At 47.8% G+C, this 23,932-nt stretch overlaps 1 protein-coding gene across 1 annotated transcript in view; it reads right to left on the minus strand.

The window, feature by feature from the left end:
* The window catches only part of XPO7 (exportin 7), a 47,732-nt gene that overhangs the window by 12,433 nt on the left and 11,367 nt on the right, over positions 1–23,932 (minus strand). Inside the window, exons 2-14 of the mRNA XM_086477144.1 lie at positions 18,324–18,470; positions 16,590–16,683; positions 15,594–15,760; positions 13,758–13,823; positions 10,386–10,490; positions 7,795–7,960; positions 7,158–7,231; positions 5,605–5,724; positions 5,216–5,362; positions 4,228–4,400; positions 2,973–3,166; positions 1,767–1,872; positions 345–480 (exon numbers count right to left, since the gene is read on the minus strand). Of these exons, the coding sequence (XP_086333270.1) occupies positions 345–480; positions 1,767–1,872; positions 2,973–3,166; positions 4,228–4,400; positions 5,216–5,362; positions 5,605–5,724; positions 7,158–7,231; positions 7,795–7,960; positions 10,386–10,490; positions 13,758–13,823; positions 15,594–15,760; positions 16,590–16,683; positions 18,324–18,470 (1,695 nt within the window). The remainder of the gene's footprint in view (positions 1–344; positions 481–1,766; positions 1,873–2,972; positions 3,167–4,227; positions 4,401–5,215; positions 5,363–5,604; positions 5,725–7,157; positions 7,232–7,794; positions 7,961–10,385; positions 10,491–13,757; positions 13,824–15,593; positions 15,761–16,589; positions 16,684–18,323; positions 18,471–23,932) is intronic.

Here is a 23,932-nt window from a genome sequence, read left to right on the forward strand (position 1 = left end):
TATGAGGCGGTGTGACGCGCAGACTATCACAGGTCTATGGGCTTAAGGGACTCACTGGAAGCCACAGCAGAAACCTGGCAGCTAACAAAACTGAACCCAGGTCTCAAGCTCCAGTCAGAGTCCCTGGCTCCTTCCTGACACGTACAGAACACGGCATTTCAAAACCAGCTCGGGGTGTGCAGAGTTAACACTGGACGTGTATCGAGGAGACACAGCAGACAGGTCTCAAATATTTGCAGCTATAAAGAAGAGAAAACCAGTAATGCCACTTGCCTTCCTTTGAAAAGGGAAGCTATTACTGGGCTTGGTATCCCCAAAGAGCCATAGCCAAGGGGACTGATTACCTTGGAAGACTTCTGCACCTGATCTCCAATATAGATCTTCCGGAACTGCTCAAAGAAGCTCAGCATGGCCAGCTCCAGCTTCTCATTCCCGGCCTGCGCCAGGCGAGAGTCCGTCAGGTTCATCAGCTGCAGCACTCTGGAGAGAGGTGGGGAAAAAACACACCTGGCTGAGGGACACTGGGAGCAAGGAGGGATTGCTGCTGGTGCAACTGGATTTTTTACTTTCTGCGGGCATTGGTGTTTTGGGTCAAGAACTGACAAAACTGGTTAACAAAACACTGACTAGGGCACATTCCTCTTCTGTGTAAGGCCGTCTCTAAGGCTTCTATATCCCCTCTAACAGGGGTGCAAGGCCTTGGTTTTCATTTGCTGCAGAACTGAGTTTCGGGTGCTTTAGCACACTTAACCCAGTGACTGGTCCACCATGTTCTTAAACCCACCTGGGAAACCACTACCTGCCCCCCTCACAAGAGCCAGACACCCCCACTTCAGCTTGGCTCTTGTTGTGAGCCCTGCAGAAACCACGCTGGGACCTGTGCAGGGGCTCAGCGAGCTGGCAAGGGAGGGCTGGAGGGATTTTAGGGTAACACATGCAGCAGAACAGGGCGGCAAAAGCAACGATATTCTTTTTGGCAAGTGCTGCCAAGCTCAGAGTGGGAAAGAAGAAACATAAACAGACTTCTATGAACATCCATCACATACGCTGGCACTAAAGGCAGCTGAAATATAGACAAGGGTCTCACCACTTCCCCTTCCATAGCTCATCAGCTGCACGGGAAGACAGTGCTTGATGGTACCTATCGGCTCACCAGCAGGCCAGCTTCCACACGCCCCCAGTTTAGCTCCTTTTCCTACCCTAGCTTCCACGCAGAGCAATTAGGCTCCGGACCAGAAGGCATTCCGTGCAACTCAAGGTTGATCATGAGTTGCAAGCTACACATTCTCACAGCCATCAAATAAAGCTTGCACTGGAGAGGATTTACAGTCCCCAAACCCCAGCACGTGTCAGGTGACGTTATAAGGTTTTAACAGCTATAGAAGAACTACAATATTCACAGAACTACAAATATACATGTGTATTTATGGACAAAACCCATTTTGGATTATCAGCTAGGAAAAAGACGCTTCCCCCACCCCAGCAGAGAACCGCCATGCATTTAAGCCCGGTATAACTCCCCTCTTACATGCTCTTCCCCTCTCATTCTTTTTCTTATAACCCAGATTCCCCAATTTAGCCAAGCCACAGCAGAAGTTTGCTGACTGGCTCTGGCCAGTGCCGCCAATCTCTCCTTTCAGGATGGCCAATTCCACACCTTTCTTTTTTAGCAAAAAAGAGGGGAAGAACATGGTGGCAGCTTCACGACAGCAATCCTTTTGTTGATTTCAACAGCGGTGCAGCTAGAAAACAGTCAGCATCCCTACCGACAAACCAACTCGCCATCCATCGCATCCTGCTCATCCGTGCTGGCGAACGAGACCCTACCACCAATCACCGCCCCGATTATATAGACGAGCCACGTCAGGCGCCCTGAAACCAACAGAGGACATCAGAACCAGGCACATCACACATTCCACGGAGGAAGCCGAGGAGATTGGCATTTTATTTTGGCAAAGACAGCGTTCACAAGGAGTATCTTTCTGCTTTAGTGCCCATCTATACCAAAATTACTCCACTTGGTGGAGAACAGGCACAGCTTTCCTAGAAAAGAAACAGGAATGCCAGGTCTGCCTGGAAGATTTCAATTATTTAACACTGTTCTGCTGCAGAAAGCCACTTTCTCACAAAACCGTATTCTGTATGTTTAAACATGGGCAGGTGCCAGCAGGCAGCATTTATTCTTTCAAAGCACACGTGGCTGGTGGAGAAATCAACATCATATGGAGTTTTGCTCCCCCTCCCCAAAAAAATAGTGAGTGTACCATGTTAGATCAGACAATAGGGTTTCAGAAGGAAAAGGAACAGTTTCCTACGCTGATGCACCCAGCTCCTCCACGGAAGGGGAAGCAGCTACATTCTTAGAGAGGGGGCACAGCACAGGGATGCCTGAACCTCCAAAGGAGCTGCTTCTTCATGGCCAGTGTTGAGCAATTCCTAAACCAGCTGTGCCAGTACAAAACCTCCACGCTGAACCCACCCAAGGCTGTGGACAGACACCCTCCCTCAGCGGCACCCGCTGAAAACCCCACTCCCAGTTACTCATGACCAATCACCAGCTGGAGGTTTCTGCCACAGAGCCAGCGGAGAGATTCAAATGAGCACTCCATACCCTGCCTCGGACAAGGGAGGGATGGGGCGGGCAGTGCTGACCACCGGTGGACGGGGGAACACCCCCAGAACTTGTCTCTGACAGACTGGGCCAGGAGATGGACTATATCTCCCCAAAAAAAGGAACAGAGCCCGTTGCAGGACAGCAGTATCTCCAGCCAGCAACGCTGTGTGTGTCAGGAGCGGGCTGTCCACAGCCAAAACCATTCTACACCATGTGGGCACCTCTGCAAGGGAATGGGGGTGACATCTGCCTCCCCATTTACAGATTTCACCAGGAGGGCAGGCTTCTGAAACGGTATTTTTGAGAAGAGGCAACCTACTGCAAAGCCCCCAGGCCAGAGTCCTCCCAGCACGCTCACCTTCTTGTACCGCAAGGTCCATGGGGCTGGCAGTGGCACTCTGCAGCAGCTCCTGGTAGGACTGGGCTGACTGGTCAAAGAGCTGCACGAGCAGAGCGCAGGTCTTCTCATACTCGCACCGGCCGATGGTGGAGAGCTGGTCTAGCTGCTGTTGCACAAGGCCAGTATCATCCAGCGGATCCTCCAAACCATCCCTAAGCAGCAAGAAAGCAGATAAGAAAAGAACTTGCCACGCAGAGAAAGCTTAAACCATGACACAAGCTTCTTTCTACCAGGTAGAGGACGCTTTCCTAGGCACAACTCCAACATCTAAAGTCTCTGCCTCTACTCTTTGTCATGCCGGAGAGCTACACAGCCTGACGTAACCATCTGGTCGTTCCTGCGGCCATAAATCAGAAGAACAGCAGCGGTTCAGGTGGAAAGGCCATCAGGACCTGGGATGAGCAAGCTCTTCTTACCTCTTTAACATTTATCCAGGTCTTTGAACAGACTGTGCAGTGCCAAGAACAAGGTCTCTGTCTGGTTTGTCTTTGTATAACAAAGCTTTCCATCTTTCTCAATGTTTTAGTCCCCTTTTCCTCTAAACACACTAATCTCAACAATGAGTTTATTGCAAACTCCAGAACTAGGGAAACCTGCTCTTCCTCCCTTGCATTGCTAGATATCTAGAAAGGGATGAGCTGATCTGTCCTCCTCGAGAGGCACTATTTGTCTGTATTTGACCGTTTATTTTCATCAAATACAAACACATACAAGGTGGAATCAATCTCACGTACATTCAGACACTGCAACAGAGTCCTGTAGGCTGCCCCCATACTCAAAGGAAGGAAACAAACCCCCCAAAAATACTTTTAGGTCTAACTTGTGCCATCCAACAGCAGAGATCCAAAAATTAAGGGAATCACGCTTTGTATGCCGATTCCTCTCTGCTACAGTGGCAATTCAGAGCGTAAGCAGCATGCAGGAGGGGTATGATGCTAGGTAAGGTGAATTCTACCCACAACACGTCAGAAATCACTCGGATCAATCTCAGCCATTTGAGACTGAGCAAGGTCTAAAAAAAGAAAAACCTAGCTAAAAAAATTAAAATTTCTCTTTTTGTCTAAGAGACAGAATACGCGATCTAGGTAAGCCTCCCTTCGAAATCCTTCGGTGACTCGCAACGTCCATGCCCGTCTCTCAAAGCCAACTCAGAAGAGACACCCGCTAGAGCCTCCTGCCTTCGACTCTGGTGCCAGCTCGCTGCTCTTCTTACCTCAGGATGATGTGCACAGATTCCAGCCTGGACGTGATGTAAGCTTTTGTGACTTCTGGGGTGTACGTTTCGAGCATGTGAGGCTCCGTGGCTTTCACGTAGGGCACGGATGCAGCCAGGCGCTGCCACAAGCTTAGGAGATAGTGAACGCTGTTCGGCGCGAACTCCCAGTGCTACCAGGAGCCAAGAGAAAGACAAGGACAGGAAACCAGTGAGTTATGGTCTTGATGGTTTTACCCGTATTGTTCTGACTCGTGGAGCACCAGCTATGGCAACGTCTGCAAGATTTCACGATCTGTTTGCCAATTTTAACAACGAATTTCAGCTCACACCTGAATTCAGCGGGCATGATCAGCGTTCAGCAAAGACTGAAGGATAATCCCCAGTTCCCAGGCTGTGCAGCTGAGCCAAAGCCTTTGGTCCCAAACTCCTGCCGAGCTCATGCTGCAGCATGCTGCCGACAGCTCCCCAAACAGAGCGTACAGTTTAAAGCTGTTTTCCAGATAAATATTAACATTGAACAAAGGCATTATGTAAGCGATACAAATTTTTTTTTAACCATGCTCTGGGAAAGGGGTGTAGTTCCAAGCTGTACACCAGCAGAAAACAGCGGGAATGTGGCATGATAGTCGTGTTACTAGCAATGCCTGCAACTGCATTTTAAGGGTGAAGTGATATATAATTCTAAAAATAAGCCTTATTTAACAAGGTGGTTTTTTTTTTTCCCCCTGCTAGGACACAGAAAGCCTCTGGAGGCATAGCAACCCTGCCTTCCCCCACACACCGCTCCCGTTCCATTCAGTAGGAATTCACAGAATAATCAATGCTACACCGCAGGATTCTGTCACAGGGTCCATGGTTTTTTTTTTGGTAAAAAATAACGTACAGCAAATGAAGGGGCAAAGAACAGAGAAGAGGGTTAGAATTTTGTTTCAAGAGAAGACAAGGGGCACGAACACCCATCGAGGGAAGTAAAACCATTTTGTACCTGCAGGCTGGTCACGGTGAAGTTGGCAATGAGCCGGATGACCTCGGGGTAGTTCTCCACCTTCACCAGCTCTCCCAGCTGGTAATTGCTTTTCAATCGGGCCAGCAACCGGCAGAACTCATGGTAGTTATTTGGGTCTGACAAACTCTGAGAGGAGAAAAAGAGGAGAAGAATTGAGAACCAGCACTGCTTTGCAACACAGGGCAGTCGGCCACAAGAAGCACCTATTTACGGTGGAAGGGCAGGAAAGGGAGAAGAGCAGCAAGACGTTGCACCCTTCTGCCCAGCGCCACAAGCGGGCCGTGCACATTGGAAAGTATTTTTGGTGAAGAAACACGATGCAGAGGGAGCAGGGACACAACTGCACTGACCACGTCTGAAACGCTCACCTGTGGGTTTTCCAGTATTCGTTTAACTCCATCAACGAGATGAGATAAAAACTTTGCTCTTTCTGCATTGTTGAAGAGGGATCTGCGTACAGAGGCGATCTGCACTAAGCAGGATAAAACCTAAGGGGCAAAGAGAGTAAGTGGAAAGGGAGGGATTAGAGCAATAAACCGAACAGCACGTTTGCTTTTCATGACACAACAAATCATCGGAGCCTGCTGCTCCTTCGCATGCTGCACAACAGCTCCTTCGCTGCCAAAGAGGATTTGAAACTGCAGCCACCATCTCTGCAAGTCGGTGTCGTCTCCGTAAAAGCGTGGAAACAAACTACAGCAGAGCTAAAAACCACATCACCCAAAGGCACACCTGACACCCTGACAGTCAAAGGTGTGTTCCAAACTCCGCTCCTAAAAACAATGGGATTTCCTTGGAGGACACATTGCGCAAGACTGAAAACACACTGGGTCTGACAGGGAAAGCTGGCCAACTTCACACAGACGAGGAAAAGTATCACAGAGCATCAAAGACTGGCAAGAAAAAAAAAATTTAATTTGTTCTCAACCCAAGCCTCTGAAATTTAAACTGAGAGTAAACTCCAAGGGCGCAGCTGCAGCAGCGAGTCACGAGCTGGTGAGGAGGGTTTGGAAGGGCGGCACAGCCAGTTCTGACTAGCACCCTGCGATCCTCAACCGGAGGCAAAGCCCCGTTCCCTCTGACCAGTGTAAGGACTACCTGCTCAGCTGCCAAGCCTCTCATCCCTGCTGGCTCTTACATTTACTGATCAAAGAGGCAGGACAATTAAAGGCGTAATTGCTTCAGATTTCTATTCAGTACAGAAGAAAAAACCAAACGACTCGCACTGTTAGTCTCTCATGAATATTTGAGGCTCTACATGCAGAATTAGCAAGTAACCCTTCAACATAATGAACAGTGCTGAGACTCTCAGCGGAAAAAATACTTCTGAAGGACCCTTCCCTCCCTAGCCAAAGGGCATGTTTTCATTGTAGCATTAATTATGAAAAATATTTATCCGATAGAGATGCCTGGCAGGCAATTTTTTTTTTTTTTTTCCCCCCCAAGAAGAAATAATCCAACTTTTAGTTCAGTTGTGCTACTGGCCATCTCACCCAACTGGGACATGGCCTAGTTTTAAAGCGTGGAAGGAGAAATTACATTTTCCAGTTGTGCTCCCAGATTTGCTACCAACTCGCACACGGTTTTAGGATCCACTTAGCAGGATGGTGGAAATAACCTAAGCTGCCTCCCTCAAAAAGGGCTCAGTGGCCGAGCGAGCAGGCAGAGTCCAGGCTACGCAAGGACAAAGGAGGAGGTTGGACTTCCAGCGAGCAAGCTGCTCTTAGGTCAAACCCAAAGCTTGCAGGTGTATCAGAGCGAGCAGCAGCGGCACCAGCCCAGCCTCCCCTTTGTTGCCGTGGCACAAGGCAGCCGTCTGAAGTCAGCCTACGGCATTTTAACCGATAGTAAGTCTCCCAGATGAATCCACAAAACACTTTCTGGTAGTGGAGTCTGTAAGGAAAATAAACCCTAAACTTACCAGAGGAGAAAACGAAGGAGGGATGGAATGATAAAGATCAAAAAACAGCTGAAGGGTTGAAGAATCCAAGAATGCTGAAACAGAACAGAGCATTTTACTGAGCACACCTCCATTTACTGCCTTCCACAGGGCTAATGCTTATCGTATCAACAACAGCAAGTGTAGTTGTCACATGAAGCACAACACTATAAGAAAATTTCCAAAGGATTTTACTTTTTTTTTTTTTTTACACAATTGCCTTTCCTAGAAATAAACTCACTGGTACTTGGTACTGAGGCAAAATTACAGGAAAATATTTCACGAGCTCAACGTGTGAAACTGCCTGCAAAATGACTGGTGACAACAGCAAAGAAGTTGCAAACAGGTGCGGATTTGTTACCTACATTTAAAAACCACAACAAACCAGTTTACCCTTTCTTGAATTGGCAAGTGTAAGACTGGAAGGGCAGAGAGGTGTTTTTATAGCTCAGGGTAGCCAACCCAAACTGGTGCATTTGTAATCACACTAAGGAGAGGCTGGATTTTACATCTGGCATCGTACGCTGAAGTTTATTTAAGTGCAGAGAGGGCTTTAGCAAGTCACCCATGCTTTCAGCTGGTACGCTGCAGATTAGCCTTCTTTCTCCAGCAAGATTACCTGATCTCCAACTGGTTGGGATCTGCACAGTGCAAAGATCATCTGAGGACTCATCTGTGGATGTGCCGATGAAATCAAAGTTCAGGCAATTATGTGTGAGCTTAAGAAGCTGCATGAGCAGACCATGCTGGCTTTCATCATTTAGATTCAGGTTCTTCCCAGAAGCCTATAAAATACATCGGATTAAAAACAAGTAAAAAGAACAAAAAAAAACCCCAAATCAAGGTGACAGCGGAGTTTGAGGCAGTAATTCAACTTTAAAGAGGATGTGGCAATCCTGAGGACCCTACGCCAGAAGCACCAACCCCAGCTATCACGCACTTTTGCGGACAGCGTGTGCACGTACATGCTTAGTCTTTACAGGAGATGGACAGACAGACAGCGCTTTCTCCTGCACTCGCCTTGTCCTGCACAGGAGAAAAGCAGCCGGGCTCGCCAGCTTGCAATTATGCTGCGAGATCCAGGAGACAAGGAAGCTCTTATGAAGGTTAAACACAAGAAGACGTTCTCTGCCTGACAAGCACTCAGCAGCAGGGAATCCTGTTGCTCCACCCAACCCTCCCAGGGAAACGAGCGCCTTCGCTCCTGCCGCACACGTCTGGGCGAGCCCCGCTCCGGTGACACCGCTCCGCTCCGGTGACACCGCTCCGCTCCGGTGACACCGCTCCGCTCCGGGCGGGGAAGACACGGAGACCCTCGAGTGACACAAAACACCAGGTCACTTCAGTGCCGTTTCAAGGCAGCACTCGGGTCTGCACTCCAGGCCAGCCCCTCTGTCCTCGTCTTATCGCTCCGTATTAAAACAAAAGGAACTTCTTCCAGCTTCGGCCTCTTGCAAGTAGCTCGCTGCACCGTGCCGCCGCGGACGGCGGCGGCTGGAATGTCCTCCTCCCTCCCGCCGCGGTACCGCAAAGGCCGCCTAAATGCACCCCGGTTTGTGGACATGGATGCAGACGTGAGCGTTGGTTTCTCCCTCCCCACCCCAAAGGATCACCTTAGAAATGTCTTTACAGGCAGAAGCTCGAGGCAGCTACCATGAGACCAAAAAAAGACCAAATTTGGGCAGTAAGTGTTTAATCACAGGAAAACAAGGATGTTGCATGAGACAACAGAAAACCTTCCAACCTGTCTCAAACCACAGCATCCCAAAAACCCGAAGCAAGACGATACTAGGAGTTAGGGTGGAAAACTACAGGCTTCCTCCTGAGGCAAGCCATGTCCTTCTAGTCTCCAAGTCCCCACGGTCACACAGCCACAGCAGGGTGGGCAATAGCTCAGCCAGGACCACAGTGCAGTTCCGGGGACACGGGGGTAACAAGGTCTGGTTTAGGCCTCCTGGCTGAGTACAAGCACTGGGTGATGCTCTTCCAACAAGTCTGGGCAGCGGTAAGGACCCTGTCCTGCCTGCACCTCCCCAGGCGCTTCTTTTCACAAAACTAGAGGAATCCTTTTATTTCCGAGGCCTCTAATTGACCATCAAATGCACCTGACATAAGCCAACGAATTCAGAAGTTACCAGAGCTGTTGTGGTTCGGGAGGCTGGGTACCTGGGAGGACTAGCCTAACTGCACAAGCCTTGCTTCCTTTAGAAACCAGGAGGAGAAAAAAAAAGATCCAATTACACCCACATACCCATCTTTATTACTGACAGAACCAGAGCTGCTCATTTTGAAGTATCTTTAAAATAAAATTTCCTTTTCACTCTTTGTGCTATTTGTCAACTTGGACACTTCACTTCGCTGGAAGCATGAAAGTTAAACTAATCAAATCTGTGCTGCTGCCACTCAGTTTATTGGGGCAGACTTTCCCACAAAGGGCTACTCTTGAAGGCACCATTAGAACTCCAGATTAGCTTTTTAGAGAAGAAACCTGCTGCAGAATCAAGAGTTTTCTTCAGATAATCTACCTCCTTACAAAATACACATGTGCTACTTCAGCTGAAAGAAAAACTGCTTTTTGGGGGGTAAAAACCAACCCTACCAGCAGAGCATTGCTGCCTTGTCCCAAAATAAGTAGTTTTAAAGCAAGTTAAGTCACGTGGGATAATTAGTGCAAAATAAAAACCAGAGGAACACAAGACAGTCTAATATTTATCATATGTTAAAAAAAAAAAAAAAGCAAGGACAATCTTTAGTCTCAAACTACCAAACATAGCTTCACTAGCGTTTTTCCTCTCACCATGTGGGTTTTACACTGAGGTTAAATAAAAAGAGACAAGGACTTATTTTACAGGAGACCTCTCTGCCAGTACTGTAAAAATCAAAGATATGTAAAATTCGAAACAAACATCTCATCTCTTTCCTGATGTTTTAAGGCAGGAAAGTTTAACCCAAGCCTCACGGTTCAGGCACATACGTTCAATCAAACTTGCTGAAAAGAAGATTCATATTTCCGTATTTGTGTCATATTCTTTTTTTTTTCTCCTTAATACAAACCTAAGTGAAAGCTTTCCTGCAAAACAAGTCCAGAACACAGCTTTTAGAACAAGAGCACTCAACTCCAGGAGAGCTACATCAGAGGGAACTTCAGCCCAACGCCTGCTGCCCCAGCGTACAGCCCCCGAGAGAGACGACGAACGACGGCTTCCTTACCTGTTTCAGTAAATTGCATGACAGTGTGAAAATATCAAATAAGGATGAATCTCTGAAGGAAGAGGCTATTTTCCTGTGCTTGGTCAGTGGATGAGTAGTATCCGCCTGAGCAGAGAGAAAAGCAACGCTTAGAACTAACGGGCAGAGGTGGAACAAGACCAGCAGAACCCACAGGAGCCCTGTTAAGCACTGGGACATCAAGATGTCCCTCCCCAGCGCGATGTCACACCAGCTGGCTAAACCAGGGGGGTGCACTGCCACCGCAGGACACGCAGCCACTACCCAACAGCAGCTCTTCCACGGATAAAATCAGGCTGCTGGCAGGGCTTTTCCACCTACAATACTTACAATGCACCGTACCCCTGCCAGAAAGCAGGGCTGGGTTTACTCTCAAGTTCATTTAACTCTCTTTCAAAGTAGGACCAACAGCAGCTATTTTCAACAGCGCTTCAGTCATTTCAGAAACACCAACACTGCTTTCTAAAGTGCTCTGAGCTCCTGAGAGTTAAATCCTACCTGAAGCCGCTGGGCAGACACATGGTCAACTACCAGCAATTATAATTCCCCTCCTGAACCTGCACAGATGAGAAGAAAACTAGAAGGAGAGTTAACCAGTGACAGCCAGTTTGGACTTTGCTGTATCTATTATAAACTCCAGTTCTGGACCTCTCACCCTATCAGAGTCAAAACCTGACGTATGATCCAAGAGGGAACCACACGCATCTTGCTTTATACTGGATAACAAAGTCTCCCAACGATTCAACCAATGCCTCTAGCACGGGCCAGCACAGGCGAACAGCAGCACAACTGACGTCACTTCACAGATTATTTTCTAGGACGAGGAGACAAGTGAAGTGATACTTCACCTCTTCGCCATTTGTCTGAACACAGGCTGGCAAAATTCCACCTGCCCAGGAGGAGTTATCAGATGGGCAGCCAGTGCCTCTGGGAGGGAGCACTTCTCGCAGCCCAGGGCGGGCACGAGACGAGAATCTCCGTTTTCTTTATGCTTTTGTTGCCGTACCTCTGTTAACCTTAACTGTGCGCTCATCTCCTCCAGGATTGCGGGAACCAGTACAGCTCTAACCACTGCAGGCCGCACTTCAACGTACCAACCTTCCCAGCGACCCCCCGGAGGATGCAAACACTTTTGTCACATATTACAGGTGAGAAGGAGCCCTGCATCACCCAGGAGCTGGTGGCAGATCAGAACTGGGCCTAATCTTGTCAGGTGAATTATCACCCCTCGGCTCACGCTGTGAGATCCCAGGGTGTTTAAGAAAACGAGCGTTATTTACTCTCTCCATGGCAATTACAAATCTCATGTACTTCTGGGCTTGTGGCAAACGAGCATTTCCCTTTTCTTCACCCTGAGGTCACGTGGCTTAAAATGGTGAACTTCTACAACACAGTGGACACTCAGTACCTCCAGGCAAGCCTGTGCAGTACTTACAGGATGAAAACTGATACTTCAAAACAGTTACTAGCACTCTATTGTACTTGTCCTGGGAGCTTTTGGAACAAAAGCTTTAGTAAACACAGCTCTGGAAAATTCGGCCCTCATGCAATGTAGTTGGAAGTTTACAGTTATCAAGAAAAGCCTGAAGAGACGTGCCAGAAGGGGTTTTCGGGCGGTTTTATTTTGTTCTGTACCTGTACACGACCCCGCTCTGATGAGCTGGCACCTTGGCAGATTTATTACTTTGCCAGTAATGGCAGTTTTAGACTTTCCAAGATGAGTCACTGAATCCAGCCCTGCGCAACTGCTGGCACAAAACACACTTAGGAATGAGTTGCAGACTGTGGCAGATTTAATACCCAAGATACCAGGGAGAGATTTTTGATCAAAGTCTTTAACTTCGTTGCTTATTATAGTCTCAACCTGTAGAGACTCCGGATCTGGGATAGGTGACAGCTGCTGTGCTGACCATTCTCCTGCAAGCAGGAGCTGTAGCCCGGTACAAAGATGCTGACAGACACAAACTAATGTAGAGAGGTGAAGAGCTTTGCTTTCATCCTTGCTGCAAGGTAGTGAAGGACCAGCCCTCTGCAAAGATGGAGTCAGGGCTGTACAAGTGTCTGGGCAAGGAAATGGTAACAGCAACAAGACATGGCTTAAGGGTTAGGAAGAGATCTATGGGCTAAGGATTTATTGATCAGGCCAGGCTTGAAGAACGAATTTGGGGTCTGAAATGGATGCAGAAGCCATGGATTAGAGCGCAGGGCTCGGGAGGTTCAGAGGTGCTGAACTCGAAGTCCAGCAGAAGAAATTGGTGCTTTGCTCTGGCCTGGACCAAACTTTCTCCTCCATTTTCAGTTCTGTAAACACTTTGTAATCATCCTTCAAATCCCACTCACGGATCTCCCCGATCCAATGCCTGCATTAGTCAATGCACCAGCAGAAATGAAAGGTTCGTTTCCTTAGCAAGATACTAAAATCAAAATACTTCGTTACACCTCGTCCTCTTGGCAAAACCAGAGACATTTATACACATGGCAACCCGCACGCCGTCTTAGGGCTGCGGTAGCCACCGACGGTGCTACAGCCAAGTCTGCCTGACGGAGCAGGAAAACGATGGAGGCTCAGATAGCACCAAGCAAAGCCGCTCATTCCAGCTTTCAACACAAATACTGAGAGGCAGCATAATATTAGTGGTCTCTACAAACCACCAGACTAACTAACCTGGAAAGACTTGCTGCAGCTGGTGTGACTGGGTGCTGAGCCAGAGCCCCACGGTCTCGGTGTGCCCAGTCTGGCTTCTGCCAGTCACCCAGGGCAGGGCCGTGTCAGCGATTCAGCGCTCAGCCCTGATAAACCAGCAGAATTTGAGAACTACCTGCTGGGAACGCTGGGAAACTTGGTATGGAATGAAAAGGAAGCTTGAAAAAAATCTGTGCAACTGGACAAATCCTCTTTGTTTCATCTCCCTGGTCAGTACGGAGGAGGACATGCTCCGTCCAGGTCTTGGCACACGAGGGCTGAAAGCTGGAACAACACACAGGGATGGACAACAGAAGGTGCTAGGGGTGTCCTCACGCTCGGGGCTCTGTCCTCACTAGGCAGGCTTGGCTAGTTATCTAGCACTGCTCTTCCTTTTTTCATCTCAGAGGATGACATCAATACATGAGAGAAGATGGAAGATGCCAGTGAAACAAAAACAATTCCTCAGGACGGGAGGTTTCAGCATCTTACCACAACAGTGACTGCGTAAAAACAACAAACAAACGACAGACACCCACCACATGACACCCCCCACGCCAAAACAAACCCGGACAAACACTCCCGAACAATGCACAGACACACAGCAGGACACAACAATATGAATGAGAAAATTGGACACTTACTTCACTGAGGAAGGCTGTAGCACTTACTTGATTAATTTCATTCGTTAGTTGGGACAGGATTGTCACTCCTATGATGCAGTGCTCTACACTATCCTGGGGAAGGAAAGGGGGGACAGGGAAAGCCGTTAGCAGTGCCAGGATGTTTTCATTAAGCTTCATCGTCATTCAAAGACCTTTCTGCTTGGAAGGTTTTCTAGACATGTTTGTCTAGAAATGCTTTATCTTTGTAGTATTGTGACTGGAAAAAAGCCCATGAGCAATATCACACAGAGGATTTAAAATGCGCTTTTGAAGTACTCGATGTTGTTAACAATGCAAAGGGTTCTAAAGAGTTTGGCAACACGAGCTGATAAAAATAGGCACCTTTTATCTAATAGTTTAATCAACCTTTTCGTGTGATGCCCTAACTCTGAAAAGATTTATTCAGAATTTGGTGTTTTTTTTTTTTTTAAATCAGTTTGTTTAATTTCAACAGAGGCTGTGGCAAAACGTGGGGAAACTTCTGCAGCGTTAGGATGAGCACTGAAGTTGGCAGATGAAAACTCCGGGAAATAAACTCCCGCCCCCTGCCTTTTTAAACTACAGACCTTGAACAACACGAGCAGCAGCTGACCAAGTTTCTCCACACACCCACCCCACAAGCCTCCTGCCAAGGAGGACAGGCTATCTCCCAGTGAAGGGAGTCCATTCTTCACAGCCTGTTCAGCCGCTGGCTGCACTCGAGACGGCCAACAAGGGGCCAATTGTGAAGCAAGTCTGTTACAGATACCTCTTCACCAGGAATGGTAATCCATTTATCAAACGCTTTAAGAGAAACAACCTGCATTGTTCCTTTGCCCCAGTTTCTGTTCTGTAACTAACAAATGGTGTTTCCTTTCCCAGCTCCACCTCGCTCTGCACCTTCTGCACAAATTGCCCTGATCTCCAGCTTCAAAGACTGAACTCATCTGCAACAGAGAAATTCAAGAACATTTCGGCTTGGGACCACGGCCACTGCTTTGCTGGAGCCATCTCTTGATGACAGTCTCAGCATTTACATGATAATATCTAGACAGAAGCCATTGGAAAACCTTGCTGAACCACGCCTTTAAAGAAGTGCAGCCTCCTACAGCAGCCAGAACGGGGAAGAATTTCTGGTCATTTTGATCTCTTCTGCTGTCTTCCTCCAACTTTTGATTTGGGACAAATTTCAGAGCAAATAAATCAGTATTCATGGCGTTAACAGGATTTACTGGTCTCTCTGGGAGGAAGCTTCAGTTTGAAGACAGCTGTTGACAAAAACACAACCTTCTACCTTTACAGTCTTTTGGGCTGGGAATTAAACCCTGTACTGTGGGGACAGCACGTTCATTTAGGAAATGAGAGCCAGGACTTTCAGAGAAAATGGTTAACAATCTTTGTGTAACACGCCAGTTCTAAGCTACATTTTGCTATGATAACTCAGCTAAATCTCAAACACAACTTCCACGGACAGATCACCCTTGCAGTGAATGAAAGCAAGTCAAGCCTGGCACATATTTCCCTCGTAGACAACAAGGCCACGTGTTTACCATTTTGCACTAATCAGCGTGGTGCCTTTAAGCCTGAGAGCTTGAAAGGAGAACTGTGTAACTGGAACGCTAAAAGACACGTGTTACCATTGCCCACTAATGGTGGCAGCATCCTGACATAAATCCCTACCCCCACTAAACTTTCAATTCTAAAAACCGACCTGTGCTGCCAGTTGTCAGCTGCTCAGCCTTGGCAGTCACTATTCGACCAACAAACGCACCGATGACAGACTGGACAGAGGATATGAAGGTGCAAAAATGCATGGACTGTCAAATCCCACAGGGTGTGTATTTATCTTACAAAAAATCTGACCTGTAAAAACCTCGTGACATCTGTGATCACGTTCCTGAAGACATATTCATCCTTCTGACAGTCAAACCAGCCCAACTTTGTGATCCTGGCATACAACTGGATTAGTGCTTGTGTGACAAACGATGCCAGCTTTGGCCTAGTGGCAAGGTAGTTGAGCACATAGTTCCCTGAAACACAGAGAAGAGGCGTATCTGTAGACAAAAACTCAGCAGATGGAACTGAGATGGTGACACGGGCAGGAAAAAGCACCTTTTTGAAAGCTGTTGAAATAAAAACCAGCGCAGTGGTGGGTTAGATACAAGCACTGACCTTTTACTTGTGCCTTTAACATACTGAAGCTGCAGAACAGATCTGGAAAGTGGTCAGAGGTGAGAGCTCCTCCCCACAAACCTAACTTGTTTTGTACTACCAAAGTCCAATCCTCTGTCAGCACATGCAAACGGCAAAAAAAAGCTGAAAATATTTCAAGACCTTTCTTTGGGGATGATCAGCTACCACAACACTTGTGAAAAAGAAAGCGGACCGAGTGGCATTCAGACTCCTTCCTCGGAGGAAAGGAGGTATCAGCCATTCTCCAGGAAAGAGCACTGTGACAGAGTGACTGCTCCCTGAGGAAATACTCTAAACGATATTTCAGAGACCCATAAAGGATTTTCAGTTTTGAAAGCCTGTCCTCAGAAAAGGCAAGCACCATGAATATTTTATACTCCAAAAGAAATTTATCAAAGGCAACCGGTTTATTCACAAGACCACAGAACTGTCATTCCCTTCCATCTGGAAAAATCCTGTGTATTTAGCCTTGAACTCTGTGAGCCCCTGACACAGGCGAAGAGGCCATCCAAGAGAAACGTTTCCTTGCCTTTTGGACATCCTACACCTTAGGATGCCCAAACTGTAAAGCACAGCAGCTTGCAGAAAACCTCCCACACGTGGACCAAAGTCCATACGACAAACATTCACGCTGGTTTAGTGAGAAACGTTAAGTCTGGTACTTACGAATATCTATTCGCTGTTCCAACGGTAAAGGGTTGTTTGTGCGTGACACGAGTTTTGTAAGGCATGTAGCTGCCAATAACTGGGAGTAGGATGACTGTAAAGGGAAACAGAAGTTTACTGCACACTTCAGAAGATCAAGCAGCAATGCTGGATTTTAAGCTAATTGGTCCCCGGAAATTTGAGTTTAGAGCATTAATTTCATTGGTAAGTCTACATACTCTACATGGCATTCATTCTATGTTTTTATAGACACTAAAGCGAACCAAATGCTTCAAGAAAGCGTTTAAGAAAGAAAGGAAAGGCTTTTAAAGAGCGGAAGGCAACGAACAGCCACTGAAGGCAGGAGTAAAACTGCAAACGTGCACGAAGTTACCTTAACGCCGCGGCTGCAAAAGGCAACCAGCCCTCCGAGCCACAGGAGCACATTACTGTACATGAAGCAGCACTTACAACTTCCACTTGATCGCTAAATAGGGGTTAAAATTGATTTCTTACTGAACAGCACGTAAACCACTGAACTGCCAACTAATTCAGGGACACAAATGGTGGCATTCAACCACCTAAAACCCCTGGCTGCACCCGAGTCCATAAATGACAGCCAGAGAAATGACCAGCATTTTGCATTTCTGTAACACATACTACTGTAGAAAGCTTAGTATCCAAGATGCAGGAAACCTATTTATTCCAAAATTCCCAAGGACAGTTGTGTCTCAAGTGAGGCACATCCCAGACTGAACAAAAAAACCCCCACAACCCTCTGGCAAGGGCCAGAGAGGTGATGGATCACATGCAGAGCATGAAACTGGGCTTTAGGAACTTTCCTTAAAAAAACATTAATTATTCGTCCTCAGGTAAACCACTTGCTAGGTCCCATCAGAAGAGCTTCAAATCAGTTTGTTTCGAATTCACAAAAAGTTGAATACTTTGCTTTGTGTAAGTTTGCCAAGCTGTTAAGTGTCCCTCTTCTCTCCCTCCCTTCACCTCCTCCTCCTCCTGGAGGACTTACTCTCTACAACAGGCTGTTTAACGTTTCCTATCTTTGTGAACATCTGATAGACGTGAAAGCTGCACGCACGTTCTGCCCAAAGTAAAATCTTGCAAGATCATGTGGCAAAGCCATTTTAAACATTTTACTTTCTATCAGCGCAAACCAACCAAATGGCCACTTAAAAAGAAGAAAGCTAAAAAAGCCAGGCAGGATTTACTGCTGGCATATTTTACGTCCTTTCTGTGACACTAATTCTAAAGCACATGATCTAATTTCCCCTGTTTTAAACTGCTGGATTATTAAGACAACACTATAGCAGGGGCAATTTTCCAAGGAAACATTCCAGAAGAAACACGGCTGGTGCTATCCCCCATGAACCTCCGTGCACACACCGTTTTCCCCCCCAAAGCCTCAAGAGAAGGCAGTGGTTCCCACAGTCTACGAAATACCACTGCCATAATAATGTTTTCAACTTAAAGCTTGACATGGCTGGGTGGCAGCCTGCAAAGAATGCAGCAAGGCCCACAGGACATGAGCACTGACAACCGTTTGCAGGAACAACTGCAGCAGCATAATTACCCATCAGAGCCAAAGCTTTTTTTGGCACAGGCTGCCCACAAATCGAGATACACGAGAGCGTACTGGGTATGGAACATAAACACTGCATACCAGACCTTGGGGCTATTTCCCTTATCGGTGCCCAAAATACCAAGATATATTTTGGACAATTATATTGTTTTACATACACTCCCTCTTTCTAGAAGAAGCTGGCACTTGCTCAGGCAGTCTGGACTGTTGGTGAACTCAACCAAGGCTTTCTCTGCCTGGAGCCGTGTCGCAGTGTCTGTGGTCTCATACAGCTGCTTGCACAGGTTCTCTAGCTGGGCTAGGCTCTGCAACACAGGAAAACAAACCAGTTAGGAACAAGAGGTGGCACAGCTTAGTCATGCAGCAGTTGAACCCAGGTTATAGGTACGTAGACATACACACGCGCGTGTAACCTCACCGTGGGCGCAAAGGAAGGAAAATGCTCGACTCGCAGGTTGTTCTTCCACCAACGAACTGTATTTAACCCCCCAAACCACCCAGACAGAGATGTCACAGCTACCTCTTACACCTGACAAAGCACCATCTTGCCTCCCCGCTTTCATTTTTCTTTTTTTTTTTTAACCTGAACTCGAGCACCCGCTCCCCGGGTCAGCGCTCAGCAGCCTGAACGCACCGCGCCACGGGGCTGAGGAGCTCTGGGAAACCTCTTGCATCTTGCGCGGTAACGGCGATAATCCTGCCCTGCCCCTCTTCAACAGCTAACAGACATCCCCACGTCTAGCTTTTATGTCACACAGAGCCAAATCCCCCACCAACTTGGGTGATATTCCCTTTGCAGGGCACAGTCACGGACTTTGGCATCCCAGGATGCTGGAAGGATCTCACGTTAAATCCAAAAAAATCCCTCCAGCGGAACGGAGCAAATGCAGAACGGGCTGGGTGCCTTTGAGCGGCGTCTCTGGGAACACGTTCGAAGGGAAATAAAAACTACCAGGCAGATTCTGTGTGCTCAAACAACTGGAAAATATTTCCCATAAACTGTGATCCAGGCAGATGGTTTTCCCCCAGTGAAATCTTAGGTGTCCTAGTTAAATAGTGGCTTCACAGATGGATATAAATATTCCCTCATGTTCTCACTGCTAGATTAATAAGCAGGTATTTTCAACTGTTTCCAGGGGTAAATCATCACAAGCACGCGGTAACTTTTGTGCATTTGTAAAAAGGACAGCGTCAGCCGTCTAATTTATTTTTGGAGGAGAGATTGTTATGCAAAAGCCCAGTCACCGACAGGGTCGGCCGACGGATTCACGCCCCACATCAGCGCACAGCTGAACGCTTTCTTACACACAAGCGCAGCAATTCCACGCCGAAAAGCGCACAGAAGTTTTTGACGCTCTGTGGCCGAGATGATCACCAGATCAGCTGTGCTAGAACACACACAGGGAGGGACCCTCTGCAAAAATTCTCTTACCTGGCACCGTATTCTAGAGCTCTGATTTTTTATTTTATTTATTTTTTTTAATAACAACCTCATGGAAAATGTTGCCTTGACAGCTTCGCTGCTTTAGAGAAATTAAGAGACCCTTGCCAAGTGCCAGACAGCAGTTCAACATCGGTTTGGTTTTGAGAAGAGCAAAACCCAAAGACTTAAGCTCTGCACAGAAAATCCTCAGAAATCTAAGATGAACATAAAATATTATTAACCATAAACTATTACAAACCGTATTAACTCCGGTTAAGCATTTGTCAGTACCTGTCGTTTCTCCTTACAAATCCACCTGCAGTTATTTAAAACCCCTTGGCAAGGTTTACCTACAGGTCAGTGCCTGCTGACGGGTATCATCTTCGGCCCAAGGATGAAACACCATTTCCTCCAAATTCTCTGCGACCGTTATCCACTCAAAAAGCTACCACAACCATTCAGTCCACGTGCAGATGATGGACCAAATCCTCGGGAAGCAGCTCAGCCTGGCTCCACCACCCCGGTGGGTCAGGGATAAACTTCAGCCCATGGTCCCGTTCCGAACCAATGAACACTGATCCAGAGAGCGCAGTTTACAGTTTTGAGGGGGGGGGGCGGGGGGGGGGAAGTACCTATTTTTAACAAGTTTTACATCACTGTGCATTAATTCTTCGAGAAGCTCAGGAATGGGGCTTCCCTACAGCCAGCTTTCTTCACGCCTCTGAGAAACACTAATTCCCTGCGACGGTCTGGGACTCGGTGGCAATAACCGTGGCTGCTCTCGTGCGGCTCTGGCCATGACAAAACAGCCTTGTTTGGGCACGGTGCGTGCTCCGTGCCAGCCTTCTTGCAGAGTACAGCTAGTTAACTCCCTCGGAGCCAGAGGAAACACACGACCTTCGGGACTCAAAATACCTCCAAAAAGCCCACGGCACCATGCAAATAGACCGTCTGCTGCCCAAGAGCTACGGGACACAAAGGCACCACCGTTAAATGCCGCTGTGGCCATTAAAGCACAGTCTTCCTGTGAAACAAAACAAATCACACACAAGGAAAAGCTACTCCAAATTATCCAGGAGTGCGTCCAGCAACTCGACGGAGAATAAAAGCGCGTTCTATTCACGTGAGATTAAGCCAAGCATCCACACCGGGTTTGAAGCATGATTTTACTATCTCATCCCTTACTGCGCAGTGTCAGCTGTCCCGAGCGTCCCTGTCCAGAGAATCCTCAGTTAAAGTTCACACTTGTTCCTCACGGCACCCCCAGCCAGGCAGCTGCAGAGGGGGCGGCAGGACCGGGAGCATTTTGGGGCACAGCACCAAAGCCTACGAGGGCAGTTCAAAGGGAAAGCTGATGTCCCCACTTGGGAGTTTTCATCCACTATTTCAAGCTTGCGAATGGTCATTTTAGTTTTTAATTTAATGTGCTCAAATAACCAAAAAACCCCATTCGTGATAAACTGTAATCCAACTAAATAAATTTCTCTGATGACAAACCTTTAGGAATAATTTTTAGGGTTGTCTCACCAATAAATTTAGTTTCTCTTCTTGTGCCCTAACTCGATTCTCTCTCACACAGACAGGCAGAGCTGCCCTAACGCTGTGTTCCAGGTTTGCAACGCTAAGTTTTCAGCACATTTTGATATTGCCATGATGAGGGGCAGCAGAGTTCCCCTCCTCTCTGCCAAGGGGGCAGAAATCAGGCTAGCCTTACTTCCAAAGTCAGAGCTGCTCAGGCCTCAGGCGTAGCAAGGAGGTGGGGATTATTCCACTGCAGACCCGGGGCAATACCTACTCTTTCAGCCAAGATAAAAAAACCCAACATACAGCACAACGATTACGCAGGGCAAGAGCTCTGCACGTTCTAGATAAGGACTAGAGCATGAGACAGCAGAGTATGTGAAACAGGGAGACGCTCTGGCATCCCACCGTCCACGTGGGCTTGTTACAGGATGGAAAGGCACCAAAGGCACAATTACAACTAACCCAAACCTGGTTTTGCTGCTCTTTTGAGAAAAAACAGCTCCAAAAATGCTTTGTAAAAAAGAGGAACTCAGTCCTTTGCACCCAGGGAAGGCAAGGAGGCGTCGATGAGGGCTCAGGGTAGCAGGGAGCTGGTGGGATGGGGACCCTGCAGCCACCGGGCTGCAGTTGGGATGGCATTTTAGGAGGAGAACTGCTGAGTCACGGGAGTTAGCCCCAAGCGTCAAACACCTCCTCTCGCCAGCTCCCAGCCTTCCGAATCGCTCTTATCTGTTCCTCACACGACGGCACTGAAATCCCAGGATTTTTCTGCAGTTGCACATGCCATATTCTATTAACACACACTAGGACACCCAAAGAACTTTAGGACCCCACCCACACGGTCCAATTTCTCGCTGTGAAGGCTAAATGACAGCCTGAAACACCGGTCACCTCCCAGGAATATCTCACGCGCACGCTGAAGACCCCAAACCGCCACTGAATTTTTCACATAACCACCTCTCGACTCCGAGCTCAGCACAGACGACAATCACTTCACTTTTCCTCCCGCGTCCACACACATTTTTTTCCCCTCCGAAGCCAAGACCCAAACAATGCCTACGCTTTCCTCACCAATAAAGCATGGCAATGCATCCTATCTCGGGGTTTTTCTACATCCAGCTTCCAGGCATGACATCTCATTATGTCACTGTCTACAATCCTTCGACAACTATTTTACCAGCAGAAGTTGAGTAAGTCTGTGTCCCTAGGGAAAAAAAAAACAACAACCACCAAAACAGCACCAAGTTTTTGATCCAACTCCTCAGCCTGAAGTTCAGCCGTACCCTGCAAAGCACCAGAGGATAACGCAACACGCCCTACGATCGACTCTGACGCCGCTGTTTTGTGTGTGGTAGAAGTGTTTTTCAACAAGGGAAAGTGTATTTATCAGAAACCAGCAAACTCCACAAATGATTAGCAAAACTTCCACTCCCCTTCTCCCCCAACAGCGACAAGCTCCGAGGGACGTTTTGCTGCAGACCAGCGTCCTACAGAGAGTCAGGAGGCTCCTTTCCACTGGAGCCCTGCACAGGGCAAAGCTCTCTCTGCCGCAGGCTGCAGAGTCCTCAAACAGGAATTGCCAATCCATCAGCCTCATGTGAACTTCGCATCATGTTATTGCTTATTTCTTTAATAATATCAAACACTATGAGATGAGTTTTCCTCCGTATATGGCACCTGCTTTGTACGATCTTGGCCTCAGATGCTTGTCCACTGAGAGCGGCTGTGAAGCTCAAAATGTGGAAAAAACCCCCCACGACCTATCAATCTCATTTATCCTACAAGCTACAATAAAACTCATCACTGATCAGTGTTTTCCCCATGGTGAAGACAAACAATGCGTGATCGTCTTTAAAATGATAAATACTACAAGGAAAGGAACAGCTACCTAAAAGGAGTCTCCGGGGGATGACTGCGGAATTGATCTGATATTACACGGTTGCTTAAGCAACGCTCTTTACATCCAAGGGCTGCAATAAGCTCTAGGCAGGTTTAGTTCCATAGAGTTTGACTTCGCCACGCTGACAGTTCCCATTTCAGAAAATTGAGGGAACGCACGCTGTGGTGGCTGTACTCAAGATGGCAGAGCCAGAAAGCAGGCAGGAGCACAGCCAGCCCCGATCGCTCGGGGGCAGCGGGCAAGCAATAACCCCACAGATTCAGACATCCAAACCAGAGTATTTGGCTTAACAAGGTCAATCCAAACTTTTCCTGCTGCCTGGTGGTGGTTACCCTGAAGGATGCGCCTTGCTGCAAATCCTCCAGGCACACATTGTTTCCAAGACATTCCTTCCTCCTGCCTTATGGTTACCGACTCCCCGAGCCAGAGATCCTGCAACGTGTTTAACACAGTTATTTTTGTCCCAAGCACATTCATCCGTTTTAATATCCCCCAACTGATTCCCCCACATGTTATAATCAAAGCCAGACTTCGCAAGCGCCGGGCAACCGCGGGGCAGGCAAGGAGATGTGCGAGTCCCTGCTCACGACGAGCCTGCAACAGGTCCCAGAAGAGCTACCTGGGTACCTCCAGGACACGACCTCTCGGAGGTGGGAAGAGATCATCATCTATTTCTCCTTTCCCTTGAACATTTCCTACCCAAGGAACCTCCACGCCTGTGTGAACACGCACCCCGCTGGCACACGCTGACACGAGACGCGCTGCCCGCTCCTCCAGCGCAGCCCCTGCAGCCTTGCCTTCGGTCCCGTGCTGGCACCGGGGCTGCACAGCCTGCCCCTGCTGCTGCTCCTCAAAGCTGCAGACGTTACCTAGCTTTTCTCAACCGCCCGCCGACTTTGCAACAAAACAGGGAGGAAGAC

Source organism: Leptosomus discolor, chromosome 23 (assembly GCF_034619465.1).
Source record: "Leptosomus discolor isolate bLepDis1 chromosome 23, bLepDis1.hap2, whole genome shotgun sequence".
NCBI classification, from domain to species: Eukaryota; Metazoa; Chordata; class Aves; order Leptosomiformes; family Leptosomidae; genus Leptosomus; species Leptosomus discolor.